The sequence below is a fragment of the Bidens hawaiensis genome, unplaced genomic scaffold (genome assembly GCF_021521415.1).
Source record: "Bidens hawaiensis isolate Kalapana, Puna unplaced genomic scaffold, B.hawaiensis_p1.1 tig00049937_1, whole genome shotgun sequence".
Classification (NCBI taxonomy): Eukaryota; Viridiplantae; Streptophyta; class Magnoliopsida; order Asterales; family Asteraceae; genus Bidens; species Bidens hawaiensis.
The window spans coordinates 98,373-120,390 of NW_027498950.1; the positions used below are offsets into that span (position 1 = coordinate 98,373).

Sequence of the window (22,018 nt, forward strand, 5' to 3'; positions counted from 1 at the left end):
TTATATCCTAGCCACCAAGGAAATTTTTGGAGCAACTCTCCACCAGCTTAACACCCTTTAATCAGCATAATCATCCGTGCTCTCATCCTTCCACTCCATAATCAAGAGAATTAAGATCAATATGCAAGGCTAAATCACTTGTAACCATCTTCGAGAGTAGGGTTGTGCTCTAGACTTTTGGTATTTTTAACTTCTACATGAGATTTGGATTTGGATTTGATTAATCAATCGGTTAGTTAACTCTTGATGTATGTTTGTGCAAACAGTTTTTCATAGTTGAATGCTTTGAGGTTTTGTCAGATAATGGATTTGTGGTCATCAACATTTAGGATTAGCTTCTTAGAGTCATCGATCCGTTTATCTTTATCCATTAAGCTAATTGCATTTATCAAACCTTAAAACTGGCAATTAGGTTATTAATCATCCAAAACAATTGATTGGATTCAGTTCCGACGATCAGTAAGGTCAAATATTTAGTCTTTTGATTATAGGTATATACAAATGAGTTTTACAAATATGTTTAATGTCACACCCCGACTTAGGGCCTAGGCGTGTAACCACAAGTTGGTACATGTTTGTAAATATATCAGAGTTTATGGTTTAATTTGAACGGAAGACTTTTAGGTTGAATATAATATTAATTTACATTGAAAATTTACTCGGGAGTTAGATACCCAAGTATTCGTTTACAAAATATGTGTTTATATTACAAGGATTTAGTTTATCAAAAATGGAGCCATCTTGTAATGCGCTTCTATCTTCATAAAGACTCCAATCCTTGCTATTGCTACTAATGCTTAATTACCTGCAATGGGTTGGAAAAATACGTCAGCTATATGCTGGTGAACACGTATGACTCCAAAAATATTGAATAACAGTTACAATACAAATATAGTTTTCTCGACAATCTCAGCGGAAGTATTTCTACTTCCGGTATATGTACCACTGCCCTACACACACAAATGGGTTCTTCGAGCCACGTAGCCCTTAATGGAGACTAGTTATGAACGTTAGGCCGCAGCCACATAGCCTTTGACAGTTTAGGCTGAACAGTTATGTTTGGATCCAGACACATGTGTAATCGGTCTGAGTTGATTTTATTTCCTACTTTGTATTATAATGTTTTAGAGATCACTTAATCTCATGTAAAACTTTGACTGACTCTTTAAGACAAACACCGGTTTATCTTATCGAGTATAAATATGTTTAGACTGATTGTAAAATCTTATCGAGTTAAATATGTTGTCTGATTGTAAAGGTTAACGTATTCACATGTACCATCGGTGTGCGTTTGAAACCTTGAATGTGAATGAGAATGATATTTAACCTATACACAATAGGTTTGAATAAATATTTGAATGGTGTTTCTTGATTAAGCTATGATTGCTAAGCATAACCTAGAAATCGTCTATCTTTGTTTGTGAATGAAACATTTTGTTTTTATGTGACGTTTGATATAGCATGCTTTGGCTTAATAGGTTATAACACGTTGGTAAGTTTCTCTAGGTAAGTAAACGGGTCCCACCGTTGATTGGATTTGTACGAATTACTTTTTCTTAGGCAAGAAACTTAATACTAGTGATATCACCCTTACAGTTTAATACATGCCCGTCAAAATATATCTTTGTTAACATTACTTCATTAAGAAGTAACGTTTATGAAAACTCGTTTATGAATGTTTATAGAATGTTTACAAAATACTTTCGAGGTTAAAGGCCATAGCCTCGATTGATATCTAAGCTATAATTTTGAATAACTTAAACGTAACTCCTACCTTAGTACGAATACTTGGAACGATAATACTAAGAAAAACTTGATGGTAGGATCTTGATCTACTCGCTTATGTGATTGCTACTCGTTTATGATTTCAAAACTTGCAAGAACTTCGAGAAAATGGAGTGTCGGTTTGTCACGGCTATTGGGCACGCTTCTCTATGTTAAGTGTGTGAAAATGGAGGTGATTTTGGTACGAGATGGTTCAAAGCCCGTCACCCCCCCCCCCTTATAGGCGGATTTGGTACCCGTTGCGATACGTGATGGGTTCCTTCTTACCTCGTCGTGTATCGCGGCCCCGTAATAACACGCCGCCTTATGACGTGGTGACATGTGGCCTGTCAGATCGTGTCGCGTGTTGACACGTGGTTGGACACGTGTCCCAATTACTTAGCATGGTCATCGCGATACGCGATGACCTTTTTTGATTAGGTCGTAGCGTATCGCTACGCCGCCCATTTCTGGGACAGTGTACAAGTCCATCGCTATACGCGATGGGTGAAATCATTTCCCCGTCGCGTATCGCGATGAGTCAATATTTTTAGAATATTCATTTTAGTCCCTATACTTATAAAAGTTAGTGTAATTGGCATATTTCCTATAGGGTTATTTACGCGGTGTTACATCCTCCCCACCTTTTAAATAATCTCGTCCTCGAGATTTATTGGAATAGATAGGGATACTTCTTCTTCATTTCTGACTCGAGCTCCCACATATACTCGGGTCCTCGTCTTGAATCCCATTTGAATTTTACGAGCTTGAGTCGTTTACGCTTGAGAAACTTGATCATGCTATCATCTATTTGAATTGGTTGTTCTACAAACTTAAGTTTCTCATTGATTTTAACATCTTTTAACGGCATGGCAAGAGTTTCATCGGTTAAACACTTGCGTAGATTAGATACGTGAAACACGTCGTGAATACCTTTCATTTCATCGGGTAACTCCAGTCGGTAAGCAACTAGTCCGATCCTTTCAAGTATCTTGAATGGTCCAACAAAGTGTGGACTCAGTTTCCCCTTTTTCCCAAATATTACTACACCTTTCCAAGGAGATACTTTCAATAATACTCTATCGCTTTCTTTAAACTCCAATGGCTTGCAAAGAATATCCGCATAGCTTTTCTGTCTATCTCTCGCTACCTTCAATCGTTCACGAATTTGTATTACTTGATATGTGGTTCTTTGAAAAATTTCGGGTCCAGACAATTGACTATCACCCATTTCAGACCAACATACAGGTGTCCTACATTTCCGGCCATACAAAGCTTCAAATGGTGCCATTTTGATACTCGTATGATAACTATTGTTATACGAGAATTCCATTAGAGCTAGATGAGTGTCCCAACTTCCTCTTAAGTCGATGACAAAGGCATGAAGCATATCTTACAAGGTTTGAATTGTACGTTCACTTTGGCCATCAGTTTGGGGATGGTAAGCAGTACTTAGGTTTAGTCGAGTTCCCATGGATTTTTGAAAGCTTGACCAAAAAATTGAAGTGAAATGGCTATCCCTATCGGAAATGATGGATATCGGCACACCATGCAAAGATACTTTGTTTTCGACGTATAATTGTGCTAACTTATCCATGCTAAACATTTCTTGTATCGAAATGAAGTGGGCAAACTTGATAAGTCTATCTACAATAACCCAGATTGCATGATTTTGGCGAGAAGGTTTAGGTAACTTCATGATGAAATCCATGGTTATCATATCCCATTTCGAAATTGGTATTTCAGGTTGTTGTGGTAATCCTAATGGCTTTGATGTTCGGCTTTTACTTTAGAACACGTCAGGAATTTGGCTACATATAAGGCAATATCTTTCTTCATACCAATCCACCAATAATCATCTTTTAGATTATGATACATCTTGTCACTTCCCGGATGCATCATGTACTTGGATGTGACATTTGTCAATTTTTTTGTTCGTATTTGTATTTGTATTCGTTAAACCGACCCGTTGTGTCGTTTCAATGTATTCTTATTTGTCGTTTATCATTTAATATTTATTTACGATTATTTATAGTTATTATTCGTTCATTTTCTCTTTTTTCTGTTCATATAACGACTCTCCGAGATTTAAAGTTTAATAAAATAATCAAGTTCCAAGCTATTGGGTATACTATTTTTAATATATATAAAATTGTAACTTCTTATTTCATTTATATAACATCTCAAAGTACAAGGTTCAAAATGTAAATAGAATATAAAATCAGTTTTAACATATATTAAAAGTTCAGGAGCCATTGTGTAAATATGAATTTAAAATATAATATAATAATAATATTAATAACTAATCCCACCATCCCATTCCCGTCCCCTTTATTACGATTTTTTGGCGGCGACTCAAAACAACTTCCGGCGATCTTAATTAGGCCAATAATATCGTTCTTTGACCAAGTAAATTATATCAACGTGTTTCTCCGCTAAATTAAACTAATTAACTCGTAATAACCAACTTTAATGGCCGATTAATTCCGGGTAACTCGCTGGATTATTATCAAATCTCATTAACGGCGAATTAATCATTATACGCTCCTAATTCTAGTATAAATAGGACCCTAAACATCAACTAAACGTGCACCAACCCTTAATCCTCTCTCTAAAACTCTCTATAATTCCGTCTTGATTCGTCAAAGTTAAGTTCCAGCCAAACTCCGTTCACCAACATTTCGGCACCAAATCAAGTAGGTGTTATATGGTTTTTAATCATGTTAAGCCACAAAACAAAACCCCTAACTTTAAATTAACGAACATGGAACGGTTTAATCAATTGGAAATACTAGGGTTTTGGGGAAGAAGATGAAGTTGAAGTATAATATATATATAATTGGTTCCACCATTTTAATATAATATCAAAATAGTCCAGTGGTTAAGGTTGTGGGTTGTGGCCATGGAGTCCCGGGTTTAAACCCGGGTCACTGCATGTTTTGTTATATTTCTTTTTTTAAACCGTTTTTATTATTATAATAAAGTAGATATATTTTTATTAATCTTTATAAATCAAATAAAAATTGTTATAACTTATTTTTAGCTTTTCATTCAAAAACCAACCTTCTGAAACCCGGCAATGCTCGTTAAAACCCGTAAACTAAGTATATAAATTTATATATGTATTCTCGTCGTAAACGTTATATTTTGCTAACATATTTGTTTCTTCCAAATATAAAATATACCGTTAACACCGAAATTCCGTAAACATTATAATATTCAAACTTAGTATTGATCTCGTAATTAAAATAATATGTAATAATAAACCTTTGAATTTTCGTTAAAGTTAAATACTAGAATATCCTAAAATATACTAAAATAATTCCTAATCTCTAACATAAAACTAAATCAATCTAATTTCTATAATCCCGCTAGTTAGCGTTTACATTTATACTTTCCTTCTTTTATATATAGGTTGTGAGGTTCGACCGCTTCGGTTCCTTTAACGCATATTCACTTATTATTCCAAGTTACCTCCCAATTTCAAAGGTGAGTTTCTCACACCCCCTTTTTACTCTTTTATTGCTTTTAATGGTAGCATATGTATCCTATAAACTCAAGTATTTACTATTTCATTTACAAACTACAATTCATACATGGACTTGTGTGTTTACTTGATTACTTTCTCGAACTTACTTGCACATGGTAGCCTCAATAAGTATGATTATACCCCCCCTTGCACTCCGGACCATGTTTTTATGAGTGGAAAAGGGTCTCATTATCTGAGTACGTTGGTGCACAATCCCAACTGAAAAGGAACTTACTTGCGCGATTACTACACTTGTCTCATGGAATTGTATGGTTTTTATGTACTTATATCAAACTGTGTGAACTCACCAACTATAAGTTAGTTGACATTATTTTACACATTTGCTACAGGTACCATTTTAGAGGATGACATGGATAAAGACACTAGAATTTAGGTTACCTAAATAATTAACAAAGTTGATGTTCGCTTTATTTCTTTCCTTTGTAATTGTTTATTTGAACAACTTGTGTACTTGAGATTTGAATGAATTAATGATAATATTGTCACTTAATAGTGTCACATGTGTTTTGAGCAATCTGTACGTCACACTCGGGCGTATCCCCTTAAGCCGGGTTGTTACATTGGATTTATGAGCTTCTTCAAGAATCTTAGATCTTAGGTTTCCAACCATCGGTACCCAAATTCTTTTGCCTAGTCTAAGTATTTCGTCATATCCTTTAACCAATTGATCAATTGTACCATTCTCTTTCTCGGCTTTAATGTTTCCTTCCTCTAGTGCTAACTTCTGAGCTTCTTTTATTTGCCTAGCTAAATCTACTTTAAGTTCCAATCTAAGAGCTCGGACTCTTTTAGGCTTTTCATTTTCCTTCCTACTTAGGGCGTCAACCACAACGTTGGCTTTTCCTTCGTGATATACGATCTCATAGTCATAGCCGTTGAGATTTTCCATCCAACGCCTTTGTCTCATGTTCAATTCCTTTTGATCAAATATATGCTTCAAACTTTTGTGATCAGTGTATACTATGAACTTTACACCATATAAGTAATGTCGCCATAAATTCAATGCGAAAATTATAGCACCTAATTCAAGGTCGTGTGTGGTGTAAATCTTTTCGTGAACTTCTAATTATCTTGAGGCATAAGCAATTACTTTCATTCCTTGCATCAAAACACATCTCATTCCTGTGTGTGAAGCATCATAGTATATGGTAAAGTTATCCAGTCCTTCTGGTAAAGCCAAAATAGGTGCATTAGTTAACTTTTGTTTAAGTGTTTCGAATGCTTCCTCTTGTTTTGGTCCCCATTCAAACTTAATTGCTTTCCTAGTGAGTGAAGTTAATGGGACAGCTATTCTGGAGAAGTCTTGTATGAATCTTCGGTAATATCCGGCTAATCCTAAAAAGCTTCTGACTTGGGTTGGCGTCTTGGGTTACTCCCATTTGGTAATGGCTTCTATCTTTGCTGGATCTACTTGAATACCCTTTTCGTTTATCACATGGCTAAGAAATTAAACTTCGGATAACCAAAATTCACATTTAGAGAATTTAGCGTACAACTTCTTGTTTCTTAGGGTTTCAAATAGAATTTTGAGATGTACTTGATGATCGTCTTTAGATTTTGAATAAACAAGAATGTCATCAATGAATACCATAACAAACTTGTCAAGATACGGTTTACAAATACAATTCATCATGTCCATGAAAGCTGTTGGAGCATTAGTGAGTCCAAATGGCATAACGGTGAACTCATAATGTCCGTATCGGATTCTAAATGTTGTTTTAGGGATATCTTCCTCTTGGACTTTCAACTGATGGTAACCCGATCTAAGATCAATCTTAGAAAAATAACTTGCTCCTTGGAGCTGATCAAACAAATCGTCGATTCTTGGTAGGGGATACTTATTCTTGATCGTAACCTTATTTAGCTCTCTATAATCTATACACATTCTCATTGATTTGTCCTTCTTCTTTACAAACAATATTGGAGCTCCGCATGGTGACGAACTTGGTTGTATGAATCCTTTTTCCAACAGCTCATCTAACTGTTTCTTCAATTCTTTCATCTCCGTGGGTGCTAGTCTATAAGGAGACTTAGCTATCAGTGAAGTTCCTAGTACAACATCGATTATAAATTCTACCTCTCTATCTGGTGGGGCTCCTGGTAATTCATCGGGAAATACATCTTGGAATTCAGATTGGATTGGCACTTCTTCTATTATTTTAGGTTCGGGTTCTTTAGTTACATAGGCCATGAATGCAAGGCATCCTTTACCTAAGAAACTACTTGCTTTTATCTTAGAAATTTTTCCTACCTTTCCTGTTTCTTTATCTCCGGTGATACGAATGGTTTATTATTAGACGTTTGGATGTCAATTGCTTTATCATCACATAAGATACGGGCTTGATTAGAGGATAATCAATCCATACCTAAAACTACATCAAAACCTGCCAATGTCATGGGTATCAGTCGTACAGGTATGAAGCGATTGACTAAGGAAATAGTGGCGTTATTTAAAGCTTCAGTTACTCTACTTACACTTCCATTAGCAGTCTCGACTTCATAATGTTTATCTAGTTTAACTAAGGGTTCATTTAATAGACTACAGAATTTATAATCTATAAAACTTTGGTTCGCGCCTGAGTCAAACAAAACCCTAGCATAAACATTATTAATAGGAAATGTACCGGTGATCACGTCGGGTATGTCGACGGCCTTCTGAATATCCATCATGAAGACACGTGTGTTTCCTTTCTTGGCATCGGTCATGGCACCGCTACCACTTGCACCAGCCGCTGCTGCTGTCGGCTTCTTCTTTGGACACTTATTGCTGAAATGCCCCTTCTCTCCACAATCAAAACATACCACTGCCTTCCTCTTGCAGCCGGCTTCAACATGACCCGGTCTCTTACAAAAATTACATATAATGGTGTTGGTTGGTCGAAGACATCTACCGAAATGTCTCCTACCGCAAGATTTGCAAATTGGACGATTGTACACAAACACTCCTTCCCTCTTCTTCTCAACCTTCCTTACTTTTCCTCCAACCATTGATTTTCCATCATCCTTATTTTTTTCCTCCCGGTTTCTAATCATCCCATCCATCAGATATCCTGCCAACTCCATGACAGATTCTGTCATGGATGGCACATGTGAACGAACTAAATCACAAATTTTGATCGGTAGTCCGTAAATGTATCTAGTCACTATATTAATTTCCGGAGTGACTAAATGAGGGACTATTCTACAGTACTCAAAAAATTTGGTGTTATATTCCTTGAGGTTCGTCCCACAACCTTCTGATTCCACAGTTTGGTTTGTATTTGATCCATTTCATTAATCGGACAAAACTTCTTTAATATCAGTTCTTTAAATGTTGCCCATTCCAAATTGTATAAGTTCTCTCTACCCTTGATTCCGATCAAGGTATTCCACCATTCCAGTGCCTCCCCTTTGAACATTTAGGAGGTATATTGAACTTTCTCCCTCTCGGTACACTTGCTTATTAATAAAATATATTCCATTTCCTCTAACCATCGGAGGGTAACAATCACCCCTTTATCTCCATAAAACTCTTTGGGATTGTAAACCTTAAAGATTTTGAAATCACAACCTTCTTGAATTCTTAGTTTCTTGGTTTTCTCGTGAAGGTGATTTTCAGCAGTCGAGCCTTGATCACTCACTTCTTTCTTTTTCTTTAATTCTTTAATACTCTCTTTCTTTTCTGTTTCTCTTTTAGATTCTTTCTTTGAATTCACTGTTTCACTCTTGCTTTGACTAGATCTTTTATTAGAATGAGTAGCAGTTCTACTCGGATCGTTATTCATTAGTTCATAAAGCGGAGTTACAGCTTCTTTTATTAGATCGCGAATACCGAGCACATAATCCTTCGGTATCGCCTGAATGTTCTCTTCTACAGTCTTTTCTTTATTGTTGATTATTTGAATATTGGGATTACTGTTAGCTTTTTATTGTCCAGACATGTTGTTACATGAATAAGACAAGATTTAGGAAAAGACACACTTTCTTATAATACATTATTTATTTTACAAGAAATAAAACACAGCAATCAACAACGATTCATAGTAACTATTCGTAATCCTTAATCCACTTCTTGACAAGATTTTTCATCTTATCACATTTCTTAACAGTTTTCTTTCCCATTTTCTTTTGTCTACTTTCTCATTCCACAGCTCGTCCATCACCGCATTAGGTGGGTTAGGATATCCCGTCGGCGCAGATGCAGCTGGGAAGAGATAAGCGTTCTCTCGTAGATAAAGATGCGGGTTTGCAACGTATGCATGCATTTCCTCATCGGGAATATTGTTTGTATAAAATTCCTCGATAATGCCTATTCGCGGATTTCAATGGCTTGCTGGGAGATTGAAGGTCTCGGTCCAACATACGGAGGAAAATAAGGATTCTTATTTTCCTCATCTTCTTCCTCGGGATCCTCTTCCGATTCATAAGGATTATTGACTGGTGATTGAATAAATCTCTTTTTATAGGGCATATTTAACCCTCATCCTTGGTTTACGACTTGGTTCGGAAACAGTTTGTGGAACTTGGTATGGGTAATCCGGTGGTGGTGATCCAATGTGCCATTTGCTTTGGTCGGAGTGACAGCCCATCCAACTTGACGAATCAGTTTCCTGCTTGATCTTACTCTGAACTTCTTGCTCCGAGGAAGGATGGTAAGTTGCAATTTCTGATGGGTAGTATTGGGGAATGTTATGAGCAGTATTGTCAGAGATTTCGATTGGACATTGCTGACTTCCCGGGAGATACACGGGTTGACTCCCATATGGTAACGTCGGAATGATTGGTTGATTTTGATTGAAAAGCTAGTATAATAACAATTGTTGCTCTCCATATCGGATGGTTCCTGAATGAATGTTGGTTTTGTTCGAATGACTACTCGGCGTCTATGACTAAGATAGTTAACGTAAGGCATCTTCACTTAGTTAAATTTATGGATAGGAAGTTTACCAATCCTATTTTATCCCTACCAATAATAATAATAATAATAATAATAATAATAATAATAATAATAATAATAGTAATAGTAATAATAATAATAATAATAATAATAATTTTAAGGTTAAAGCTTAGGTACTAATGTATAAATACCTAATTCGATGAAACCGATTGCTCTAATACCAACATGTCACACCCCGACTTAGGGCCTAGGCGTGTAACAATAAGTTGGTACCTGTTGTAAATATATCGTAGTTTATGTTTTAATTTTAGCGGAAGACTTTTAGGTTGAATATAATATTAATTTAAATTGAAATTTTACTCGGAAATTAAATACCCAAGTATTCGTTTACAAAATATGTGTTTATATTATAAGGATTTAGTTTATCAAAAACGGAGTCATCTTGTAACGCGCTTCTATCTTCATAAAGACTCCAATCCTTGTTATTGCTACTAATGCTTAATTACCTGCAATGGGTTGAAAAAATACGTCAGCTATATGCTGGTGAACAAGTATAACTCCAAAAAGATTGAATAACAGTTACAATACAAATATAGTTTTCTCGACAAGATCAACGGAAGTATTCTACTTCCGGTATATGTACCACTGCCCAACACACACAAATGGGTTCTCCGAGCCACGTAGCCCTTAATGGAGAACTAGTTATGACTGTTAGCCCATGGCCACGTAGTCTTTGACTGTTTAGGCTGAACAATTATGTTTGGATCCAGACACATGTGTAATCGGTCTGAGTTGATTTTATTTTCTACTTTGTATTATAACGTTTAGAGATCACGTAATCTCATGTAAAACTTTGACTGACTCTTTAAGACAAACACCCGTTCATCTTATCGAGTATAAATATGTTTTGATTGATTGTAAAGGTTAACGTAACCTGTACCGTCGATGTGCGTTTGAAACCTTGACTGTGAATGAGAATGATATTTAACCTATACATAATAGGTTTGAATAAATATTTGATTAGTGTTTCTTGATTAAGCTATGATTGCTAAGCTTAACCTTGAAATTCTTTATCTTTGTTTGTGAATGAAACACTTTGTCTTTATGTGGCGTTTGATATAGCATGCTTTGGCTTAATAGGTTATAACAAGTTGGTAAGTTTCTCCAGGTAAGTAAACGGGTCCCTCGGTTGATTGAGATTTGTACGAATTACTTTTCCTTAGGCAAGAAACTTACTACTAGTGATATCACCCTTACAGTTTACTACATGCCCATCAAAATATATCTTTATTAACATTACTTCATTAAGAAGTAACGTTTATGAAAACTCGTTTATAAAATGTTTACAAAATACTTTCAAGGTTAAAAGCCATAGCCTAGATTGATATCTAAGCTATAATTTTGAATAACTTAAACGTAACTCCTACTTAAGTATGAATACTTGGAATGATAATACTAAGAAAAACTTGACAGTAGGATCTTGATCTACTTGCTTATGTGATTGCTACTCGTTTATGACTTAAAAACTTGCATGAACTTCGAGAAAATGGAACGTGGGTTCGTCACGGCTATTGGGCACGCTTCTCTATGTTAAGTGTGTGAAAATGGAGGTGATTTTGGGATGAGATGGTTCAAAGCCCATCACCCCCCCCCCCTTTATAGGCGGATTTGTTACTCGTCGCGATACACGATGGGTTCCTTCTTACCCCGTCGCGTATCGCGGCCCCGAAATAACACGCCGCCTTGTGACGTGGTGACACGTGGCCTGTCAAATCGTGCCACCTGGTTGGACACGTGTCCCAGTTACTTAGCGTGGTCATCGCGATACGCGATGACCTTTGTTGATTAGGTCGTAGCATATCGCTACGCCGCCCATTTCTAGGACATTGTACAAGTCCATCGCTAAACGCGATGGGTGAAATCACTTCCCCGTCGCGTATCGCGATGAGTCAATATTTACAGAATTTTCATTTTAGTCCCTATACTTATAAAAGGTAGTGTAATTGGCATATTTCCTATAGGGTTATTTACGCGGTGTTACATTAAATCAATTGGTCTCTCTGCACAACCCGAAACCTGGAGTTTGATTATTTTTCACTCAATTGTTTTACAACCAAATCAATTTTTATATCACTTGACATCGTCTATCCGCCTAGTATAATTAGTTGTTAAATATTGAATTTGATCAACATTTTTCACTGTTTTTTTGTGGATTCGACACCTTACTTGCCTTTGCTAGTAAAAGAAATTTTTAGAAATGTTTTTATTGACCTTTTGACATCGATCGGATACGTCATTGGTACATCCTATATATAAATGGACTTGTCATATTACCCATTTGTAGCATTTTTCGAGTCACTCAAACATCTTTGTTGTTTCTTTATTACGGAAATAATTCCGCATTGTGGATTTTTCTTATTGTAATTTTTATTGTATTCTAATTTCGAGACGGAATTTTCAAAAAAGTTGTGAATACTGTAATATTCGTCAATTTTTGAACCCAAAAACCTGGTCCGTTTAATTATTTATGCTAACTTATGTTATTATTAGGACTGTTGTATTTAATCCAAATTAATAAATTTATTATTTCTTTTAGTCTTTGATTATTTATTTTTGTTACTTGTCGCTCAAATTAGTTTCGTTTATGATATAAAATATTATAACTATCTAGCATGTGCAAGACCCACCCCCTTAACCATAGTTTTTACCCTCTTTTCTTTCGATTAGATATTCATTCTTTATATGCCTTTAAAAATTAGGACTTATTGTCGAAACTCCTCATGGAACTAACTAGTCTGCTTTACTCGTCTTCTAGTAACCAACTTTATTTATTTAAAGTGAGTAATCGCATCCCCTTTTTCCTATTTTTGTTTTGGGGGCACTATGCGTACTACGCTAATTACTACTCCGTATTAAATAATTATGCTTAAAACACAATTTTATTAATTGTGTGGTTGTGATATTACTCGATTACCTGTTAAATGCTATAGTACTTTGTATTTACTGCTTTTATGGTTGGTTGATATCTCATCATCATCCTCATCGTATGATCATACGCCGTCCGAGTAGATTTGACCGAATCTAGTGCCATGATCGAAAAGACACATTTTATTTATTGGTTGCGAGCTTATCTAAGTAAACATGTCTAAATCTAGTGGCATGTTGAAAAGACACATCTACTTGTTTATGTTAATTGATGTTATTCACATGTCGCAAGGAATTGTTTTAATTTCTCAATATAATTACTATTATATCAAACTCTGGTTGCTCGCTCAACATGTGTTCTTGACAAATTATTTTTACGCATAATGCAGGTTGTTATATCAAATGAGTCGAAGTGGAGAATTTAGATTGGACTTTAGGATATAAATAAAGATAGAACAATTGTTGTATTTTTTTTCTTTCACCTTGAATACTTTGTGTACATTTAATTATAAATGAATAAATTTAAATATCGACACTTATTATAGTTTAGTGTCTTTGAGCTATGATACGAATATTGTCGCGCCCCAACATGTTCCGTCGTTAGGCTAGGGTGTGACAAAATGTTAGTGCATAATGTCTATGGCTAAGATCTTGTAGGTTGTGTCTTCAAATAGCAGTGATGAAATGTATTATGATGTTTTGAATGTATATGATTTTCCGGAGAATAAGTTTTCGGGAGTATAACTTATACGCCATATAACATATACGCCGTATAAGTTTGAGCTTCCCTATAAACAGGGGTCTTGACATATGTACATACCTTTTGGTCCAATATGTAGATGTTCTTATATTTGTTATATCTTGTTGTACGTCACAGCTATCAAGTAATAAAAGATTATTAAAGAGATTTGATTGTGTTTTTCACCTATGTTATGGATTCCGCACATAGTATTTTTAAAGTAGATATGATCATGGATGTTCTTTCTCATCTACCTTCGGTCCTATTGTCCATTTAAGTTTCTCTTCTCTTTTCTCCCTTATCCTTTTGTAGTTCAATCAATTTAGAGGGGGGGGGGTCAAATTCTCTTGGGGCAGGGTGGATAATCGCATATATGCACTTAACGAACACAATTTAAGGTGGGTGACTGCCCCTTCCCCACACACTAGGCTCGCCCCTGCTAACAACAAATATAAGTTGTGCTTAGTTGGCATTATTAGAATAAAACCGTTGACTAGAGGATCATCATGTTTATGATTATTATTATTATCTTAAGTGTTGAACTTTAAGTTTAATTAAGGTAACCATGTCCAATGCTTTAAATTAAGAATGTTGCTTTTTTTTTTCTTAAACAGTAACATGTTTGTTTGAGTTCATGAACAAGTTAAATTCCTTAACTAACGAACACAAGCAAGATTTTCCACTCGGTTAGCGTTCATGAACCCTTCATGAACAGATTTAATGCTAAACAAACAACCATAAACATGGTTTCGTTCGATTCGTTACAGCCCTAGTGATATCGTTATCCTAAAATTTTAGACGCCCGTTCAATAATGGGCATCAAATAAGAGCGAAGAACAAACAAGAATATATAGATTAAAAATATTCGTTTTGGGGTTTACAAAAACACTATTTAATTTCAAATGCAGACATCTGGATTAAATAACATTGTTGGTTTTACATTGCCAGCCAATTTCACCTTTAAAATTAAGATAATATGCAGTATAGAAAGTATATGCAATCACAGTTTCCATTGGTGCTATAGGAGATCATGCTTAAAGTATAAAAGGAAAATCGTTGTGTTGGTAACTTTATTTGTCTAACACTCAAAAGCGGATGATATGACACCTACTTATACATTACAAATAAACACAGTAAAAGTCAAGCAATAACGAATTGAGAAGGTCAAAAAATATATTAAGTAACACGTGTTGTGTTTAAAGATCATTAACTAATTCCAAAATAGATTAGAACGATATGGTTTCGATATCTAGGTAGCACTGTACGGATCTATAGTTGGTTTTAGTCACTCATAACCTGGTTCAAGTAGTTTTTAAATCATATCGAGAGTCAAACCGTTATCAAAGGTTTTAACGGTTTTAATATTTGTAAACCAAAACCAAATTATTGAAACTTGAATAGTTAAAAGCTTGTAACACTATGTGAGAACATAATTAGAAAGATTAGAATCAGAAGCGTCCAAATATGTAACTTCTAGCATGAACCGAAAATTCCAAGCAGTAACATATTAATTCGCATGTTTTGATTTTCAGACAAAATACCTCTATTAGTAAAAAATAAAAACAAAGAAAAATTAATCACAAATCTATGAGAAAACTATAATTTGACGATAGATAAGTCAATTGTTCACACCAGTTTCATGTCAGTTGGGAGAATAACAAACAATTCACTTGAGAGGTATAAAACAATATATCACAAAAACCAGACCAATAACCGGTCAAACTGAGCCACTAGTTGGTTTTATGTGTCCAATACACGACATATAGCAATAATAACAAGTTAATAACACATGATCTTATTGTAGTCACACAATGAGCAGGTAGATACCAATTAAATACTATCAACCAAAATAACATTACAAGCATATTATTATTATATTAAATAAGGCACTTGTGAGTATGATGATCCTTAAAAGTTCCAATTTTGATTTGGCTAAATGTATGGGCCACTGTAACTGACCAACAATCACCATGAACCAGACCATAATGAGATTACAAGCATGGGGTCAGATCTAGGTACATTGAAGACTTACCCATGACACCAATATGGTTCATATTGTGCATTCACATGTGAACAAATTACAAATTGCCCTCAAAACTAAGTCTCGGTTGGGCCATACACGTTGGCTGGCTTATTGAATAAAAAAATAAACAAATTTCCTATAATATGATGTATGATTTAACTGACTAGCTAATCAAACACAACAAAATGGGCTCCAAAGATAAAAAGATTTCATACCTTTGGATTAATGCTAATAACTCTTAACTTTTCCAAGACAGATCGAATACGTTCTGATATGTCGATGTAGAGACATTTTTGTGCTGCCTCATCCAATGGCCCCAAAGGCGGCCAACCCTCGTTTGGGAATGAAGATGAATTTCTGGATGTGGATATAGCCGTCTGTTTTAACTTGGCAATGTCAAATTCTATTGGCTCACCAACAACAATCTTTATGTCCTTGTTCCATAAGGGTACCAGAGGTCGCCTGCCAAACATATATTTTTCGGGCATCACCTGTAAACGAATTTATTTACCAGCATTAATTTGATGAAGTTTGGTGTGACTTTTATCTGGGGGAAAGAAAAGAGTCATCCTGATGTGTATGCCTAACTTCAATTGATCAGTTAGCATTTTTGGTTGTTCACTTGCCAGCCCATTTCAGTTAAACGGATGGGTCAAGAACATTGTGTGTGTGTGTGTGTGTGTGTGTGTGGAGGTTAGTGGGGTAAAAGACAACACCTGCACCCATTGCTTTAATTGTCATAAAAGTTTTTGTTAAGGTCTATCGCAATCTCGGGTAGCAAAGCTATGGTGTCCAAATCATATATTTAGTTAGTTTTCAGTTACTACTGCTAATAGTTACATATTTTATTTTGATGATTTTTCTCATGCAACATCGGTTTCTTGCTCAAATACATGATAAATGTTTTCAGCTTTTCATGTCTTTTGTGCTTATGTTCAGTCTCCACTAAAAAATCTGGGTCTTAAGAATGCAAAAGAATACATCTCTTATAATTTCACAAAAATCTTATCTGAGCGTGGTGTTGAACATAAATCATGTGTGTACATACAACATAATGGCAGTGTTGAAAGAATAAACCACCACTAGAACAATTTGGTTCATACAGCTGATTATGGTTGAGGCACTTAATCACTCAGGATGATTTACAGCAGTGCAGGAGAAGATGGATGCCCTACATTTAAATCATACTATGGACTTGGAACAATTTCCTGCAAGATTGGGGTTGCAAATGGACGTTTTCATTACAAAAAACTTAATCTTGATTGTTGGTTGAAAGACCAATAGATTGCAAATGGCTATTCTCACGCTTATATAGCTCACTATGATGACATTTCCTTTGGTGGTTCAAATGCCATATGTTCAAAGTCTCCCTATAGAAAGAAGATCAGCTACATGATATTGTATATTTTTCAGAGGTAATCTAGACTCATGGAAATGTAAGAAGAAACACATTGTTTTCTGATCAAGTGTTAAGAGTCAACATACGGAGTTATGGCACATGTGTCACGTGAAATAAGTTGGAAGTACACCAACAGACAACTTGATTAGGCTTAATTGGGATAGCTAGTTAACCATTCATATAGCCAAGAACCAAGCCTTTCATGACTCCTGAGACACATTGAAGTTGATTGTCGTCGTGACAAACACAAATGAATATTTTATAACAAGTTGGGCATGATTGACATCTTTGCTCCAACTTACAAAGGAGTGTTAGATATATTACCATATCTTCATAACAAATCCACTTAATTTCTTATTTAGGTAGCATTTTCTTTATACAATGAAGGCTAAACCTCAATATCAAGCATATATATATTACTATATCTTCGTTACAAATCCACTTGCATGAAAATGGATCAGTTTAAATTCTAACTAATTGCCAACTGTAAAAGGAAATATAGCTACAAATATAGATCAAATCATCCAAGCAGCTTAAAAGTCATCCAAAGTATAACAACAAACAAATGTACCCAGTATTAACTAGTAAATAACTATCAACAACGAAGTAATCTTTTAACTTTGTTTAAGGTCCCTTGTTTTTGAGAAAGGAGAATAGTAATAGCAGTAAGCTACAGGGAACAGCGTGATAGAGGCAAACCTTACCTCTATGGTTCTATCCCAGAGGATTGAGAGGCTGCTACCATCAAGACCCTTGGCTTCAAAAGACTTTTTTTAACGTTTATGATAGGAATCATGCTCTAGTTCTAGTCTAAATGCCATTTGTCTATTTTGAGAGGGGTTAAGAGAAACTTATATTATTATAAATAGGTATCAATAACTAATAGGGAGAGAAGAGTATGTATATGTTTAAGATGGCATTGCCATGGTTACACCAAAAACTGAAAATCCGAACAATACTCCACAATCCGATGTGTTTGCCACTGTTAATATGTGACTGATTAGTTCTTATTCTGGATCTTCGTCCCTGGCTCAGGTAATTGCCGTCCTACTCAGATCTGACAAAAAAAATCAACCGACCAGGCCAAAATTGGGTTGATAGGTGATAATTGGGCCATATCGGAAAACCTTCGGTGGGTGGATAACCTTCGGTGGGCTTTGCACTCCGGTACATGGGTGAGCGGTGGGCCACAATGTGAAGCAGAAAATTGTTGTGGGCCGATAATCTCCATATCTGAGCCCATTTTATAGGGACGTTCAGCATGTCACTCCGTTTCTGTCTTCACCATTATGATTGCCATTGGAATTCATGGCGACTTTAATTCAATCACAGACAGTGCACCAGATCCCCACAAGTCTTGGCTTATCTCATTGAGTGTGGTGTGTTGATTCCACTCTTGAATGCCCAGTTCTCGCTCAGAATCCAGCCTCTCTGACTGAGTTTTCCTGTTTTGCTTCGATTGTGCGAGCTGATTTCAAATCCATTCCGGTTATTCTCACACAAATTGCTGGTCGCCTTCGTGGTTTTGCGGAATTCCTAGGGCCTGCGTTAGTGTCTAAGCAGCCTCACATGTTCGCCGTGCTTCAACAGCAATTTACGCCAGTGGTGTCCACGTTCAAAATTGGCGATAGACGCCTTGGATGGAAAGGAGGTACGGTACCTGTGCTCTTTGGTCCTAATGTCACTCTTCACAATCCCTCTATGGGCATGTTAGCTTCATTTCTTCGGTTCAGGGAAGATATTCCAACAGATATTCTGACAGATTCTTCGTGCGAAATTCTCAGCTTTGGACCACTCATGCTGACCAGGTTCTGTCTTTTGGCGCGTTTGCGTTGGTTGGAACTTTCTTTCATACAAAACTACCAGGTATTCATTGGCGGTACAGGAATGCTAGTACTGTTGTTGGATAAATTGTTGGATCATATCATTTGCGGGTGGTGCATGGGCATGGTCGACCACCTGAAAACGCTCTCGGGAAAGCCTCCACTTGGTTGGCAAGTCAATTATTCATTCCCATTCTTTAGGGCAAGACTGTTTTGATATGGGGAATAATGATAGAAATCATGATCTAGGTCTAGTCTAAATGTCATTTGTCTATTTTGGGAGGGGGTAAGTGCAACTTATATTACTATAAATAGGTATGAATAACTAACAGGGAGAGGAGAGTGTGTTTATGTTTAAGATGGTATTGCCATGGCTACTGGATATGCAGTGAGAGGGCTAGGCCCTGGAATTTCTTGTAACTTTTCCTTTTATGTTTTCGTAAGACAATCGTTCGGTCCTTGTTTTCCTTATTCTATTCTCTAAACTCAATTAATCACAATCATAATTTATCAAACCCTATCACTGGTCCTTTTTTTTACATTTACAAGTTTGGAGCAAAGCATAATCAAGTGCTTACATATTTATAAATTATTTTAGTTAACATATGGATCAATATTAATAGTTTTTGTGAACTGTAATCATAATTGATATTTAACTCATTTTTATTCTAAATTTATGTATACACGCACACACATACATAATATATATATATATATATATATAGAGAGAGAGAGAGAGAGAACAAGTGTCGCATGTCCACCCAACCTAGCTTAATCCCCCCTAAAAAGTAAACCATTTTAGCCAATTAGACAATACGCATTTTGTCACCCCTGGTAATAGCCAAATAAAATATCATCTTCTATAACCTAGTTAGTTCGTCAAACCAAATGTGTATATTATTGTCATATATATATATATATATATATGTACAGAGCTTGGTTTAAAAAGGCACACCTCAGGCGTGAGGCGCTCGAGGCGTTGTGAAAAACGCCTTATTTACATGAGGCGAGAAAAAACATGCGGCGCCATGAAGTTGCGCATCATGGGGTGATACGTGAGGCATTTGAGTCGACGCTTCATATGATGCAGTCTAAAAAATTAAAAATGTAACCTCTTGGGCCCATCTGCTTAAAATATTAACGTTGGGGCCCATTTGTAAAACATTACTAGCCATATAAGATATATTTACCATTCTATCTTCAACTCAAATCACTCTTTAATTTTCATATTCAAAGTTTATCTGCTCCCAATTATTACTCCCACCGTTTTAATCGGTTCAAGCTTATCTTCTCCTAATTATTACACATCTTTTTATGACTCAAGACGTATGTTTTCTTCATTATTCTTTTTTACTATACATTTATACTTTCTTTTATTATTAAATGCTTGTCTAATACATTTTGTTATATTTAATCAGCTCGTTTTTTAAGAATGCTTTGCAACTTTCAAGTATGTTTTTATTATGTTTAAACTACGTACAAAGTATTCATGTTTAGTTTTATAAATATGTTTTATCTTTATGATAGCATTTATGATAGATTAGCATGTAGATTATGTCATGTATAACTAATTTTTAGTATTTTTTGTATTGAGCGCCTCACATACGTGAAGCTCTCGCCTTGCGCTTCAGTTTTTTGGACCAAAATGCCTCTCCTCGTCAAACGCTTTTTTAAACCAAGGTGGAGAGAGAGAGAGAGAGAGTTACCTTCTGGAAACCATGATGAACAATTGGCAAGACTATTGGGGTTACAGGGGCACGGGCAATGAGACTAGCAGTTCCCCACTTCAATCGTTTTATTGGTTCATCTTCTTGGTAGACTTTTCCTTGAGGAAACGTATGTAGCTGTCAAAACAAACAGATTAAAGAGTCAAGACGGTGATGAAAATGACCTAAAAGGTACAGCGCATTACTTTTTGTAAAGTAAAATTGGATAGACTAAGGTTTGTGTGTGTGTGTGTGTAAATATCTAAGAATGACCTCAAGAACTGTGGAAAGAAATGCAGTAATATAGATAAAAATACCCATTCTCAAGAGCTTCTGTCATGTGTTCCTGATAAATGCCACCACCCCTAGTAATTGGAATGCATTTGCCTGCAGTTGTAAAGGTGAAGCATGATTACAGTCAAGAAAATAACAGGAAATCACAATTATTATAAAAAAAAAGTAGGTAATTAACAAGTGTTAGGACTCTCACAGACCAAGCCTGAAAAAATAAGAAAGCAGCATATTTTTGAAGCAAATGTCTTCAGCGGATAGTACCCATCGTTGGAGGTCCGCATTATAGGTGGGAAAGCCTTTAAACCCCCACATCATCCAACCTGCAACATAGACCTAATGAATTTGGGGAAATGATTGAAAGTAAGTTAATAATTAAGTGACTGACGTGGACATGTGATTGCTAACTGTGATGAGAGGGGTTCCGTTTGGTCTGGATCTGACAAAGTGGAGAGTGTCAACGGAAGTGGAGTTGAGAAGAATGGCCACCGCCTTCGCGAATGCTCCCACCGCCATTATCACCGTCTTCCGCGGTAACCCGCCCAGGTGATTCGCTCGCCCACTCCATTTTACGACCACCCATAATTCGTCAAATCTCACAAGGTTGTCATCATTTGTGGGAAGAAGATGAAGAACAAGAAGGCCTGTGTGCTTGAATCCTAAATCTCATTAAAATCAACATTTTTTTTATTTTTTATCAGATAATTTTTTAGTAGTTGTCCTTCTCTTTTAATAAAAATTGAAATTTAAGTGACCTGTTTGAGACAAACTAAAAATTGAGTGACCTGATTGAGATAAAACAAAATATGAGTGACTTAATTGGAATAAATCTGAAACTTAGTTACTATTTTATAAATAGTGTTTTCAACTTTTCCCTAGTTTTTTAAGGTTATGACTTTGACAATTTATGTAATTACTTTCA

At 35.7% G+C, this 22,018-nt stretch overlaps 1 protein-coding gene across 1 annotated transcript; it reads right to left on the bottom strand.

The window, feature by feature from the left end:
• Positions 1 to 15,587: 15,587 nt before the first annotated feature.
• On the bottom strand, positions 15,588 to 21,411 carry LOC143598313 (N-acylphosphatidylethanolamine synthase-like). Its single transcript, XM_077076554.1, has 4 exons — positions 21,300 to 21,411; positions 21,127 to 21,192; positions 20,806 to 20,945; positions 15,588 to 16,368 (listed from the first exon to the last, which is right to left on the bottom strand). Exons 1-4 carry the CDS (start codon positions 21,409 to 21,411, stop codon positions 16,087 to 16,089), a joined length of 600 nt encoding a protein of 199 aa, XP_076932669.1. The 3' UTR covers positions 15,588 to 16,086.
• Positions 21,412 to 22,018: the final 607 nt, after the last annotated feature.

What these genes read in the sequence shown, in the direction of transcription:
- LOC143598313 (XM_077076554.1), bottom strand. Translation starts at nt 21,411, where the DNA reads ATGTGGGGGTTTAAAGGCTTTCCCACCTATAATGCGGACCTCCAACGA. An exon ending in TTCTTATTTTTTCAGGCTTG is followed by an intron (nt 21,193 to 21,299) that starts GTCTGTGAGAGT and finishes TTACAACTGCAG; the next exon opens with GCAAATGCATTCCAATTACT. An exon ending in CATGACAGAAGCTCTTGAGA is followed by an intron (nt 20,946 to 21,126) that starts ATGGGTATTTTT and finishes GTTTGTTTTGAC; the next exon opens with AGCTACATACGTTTCCTCAA.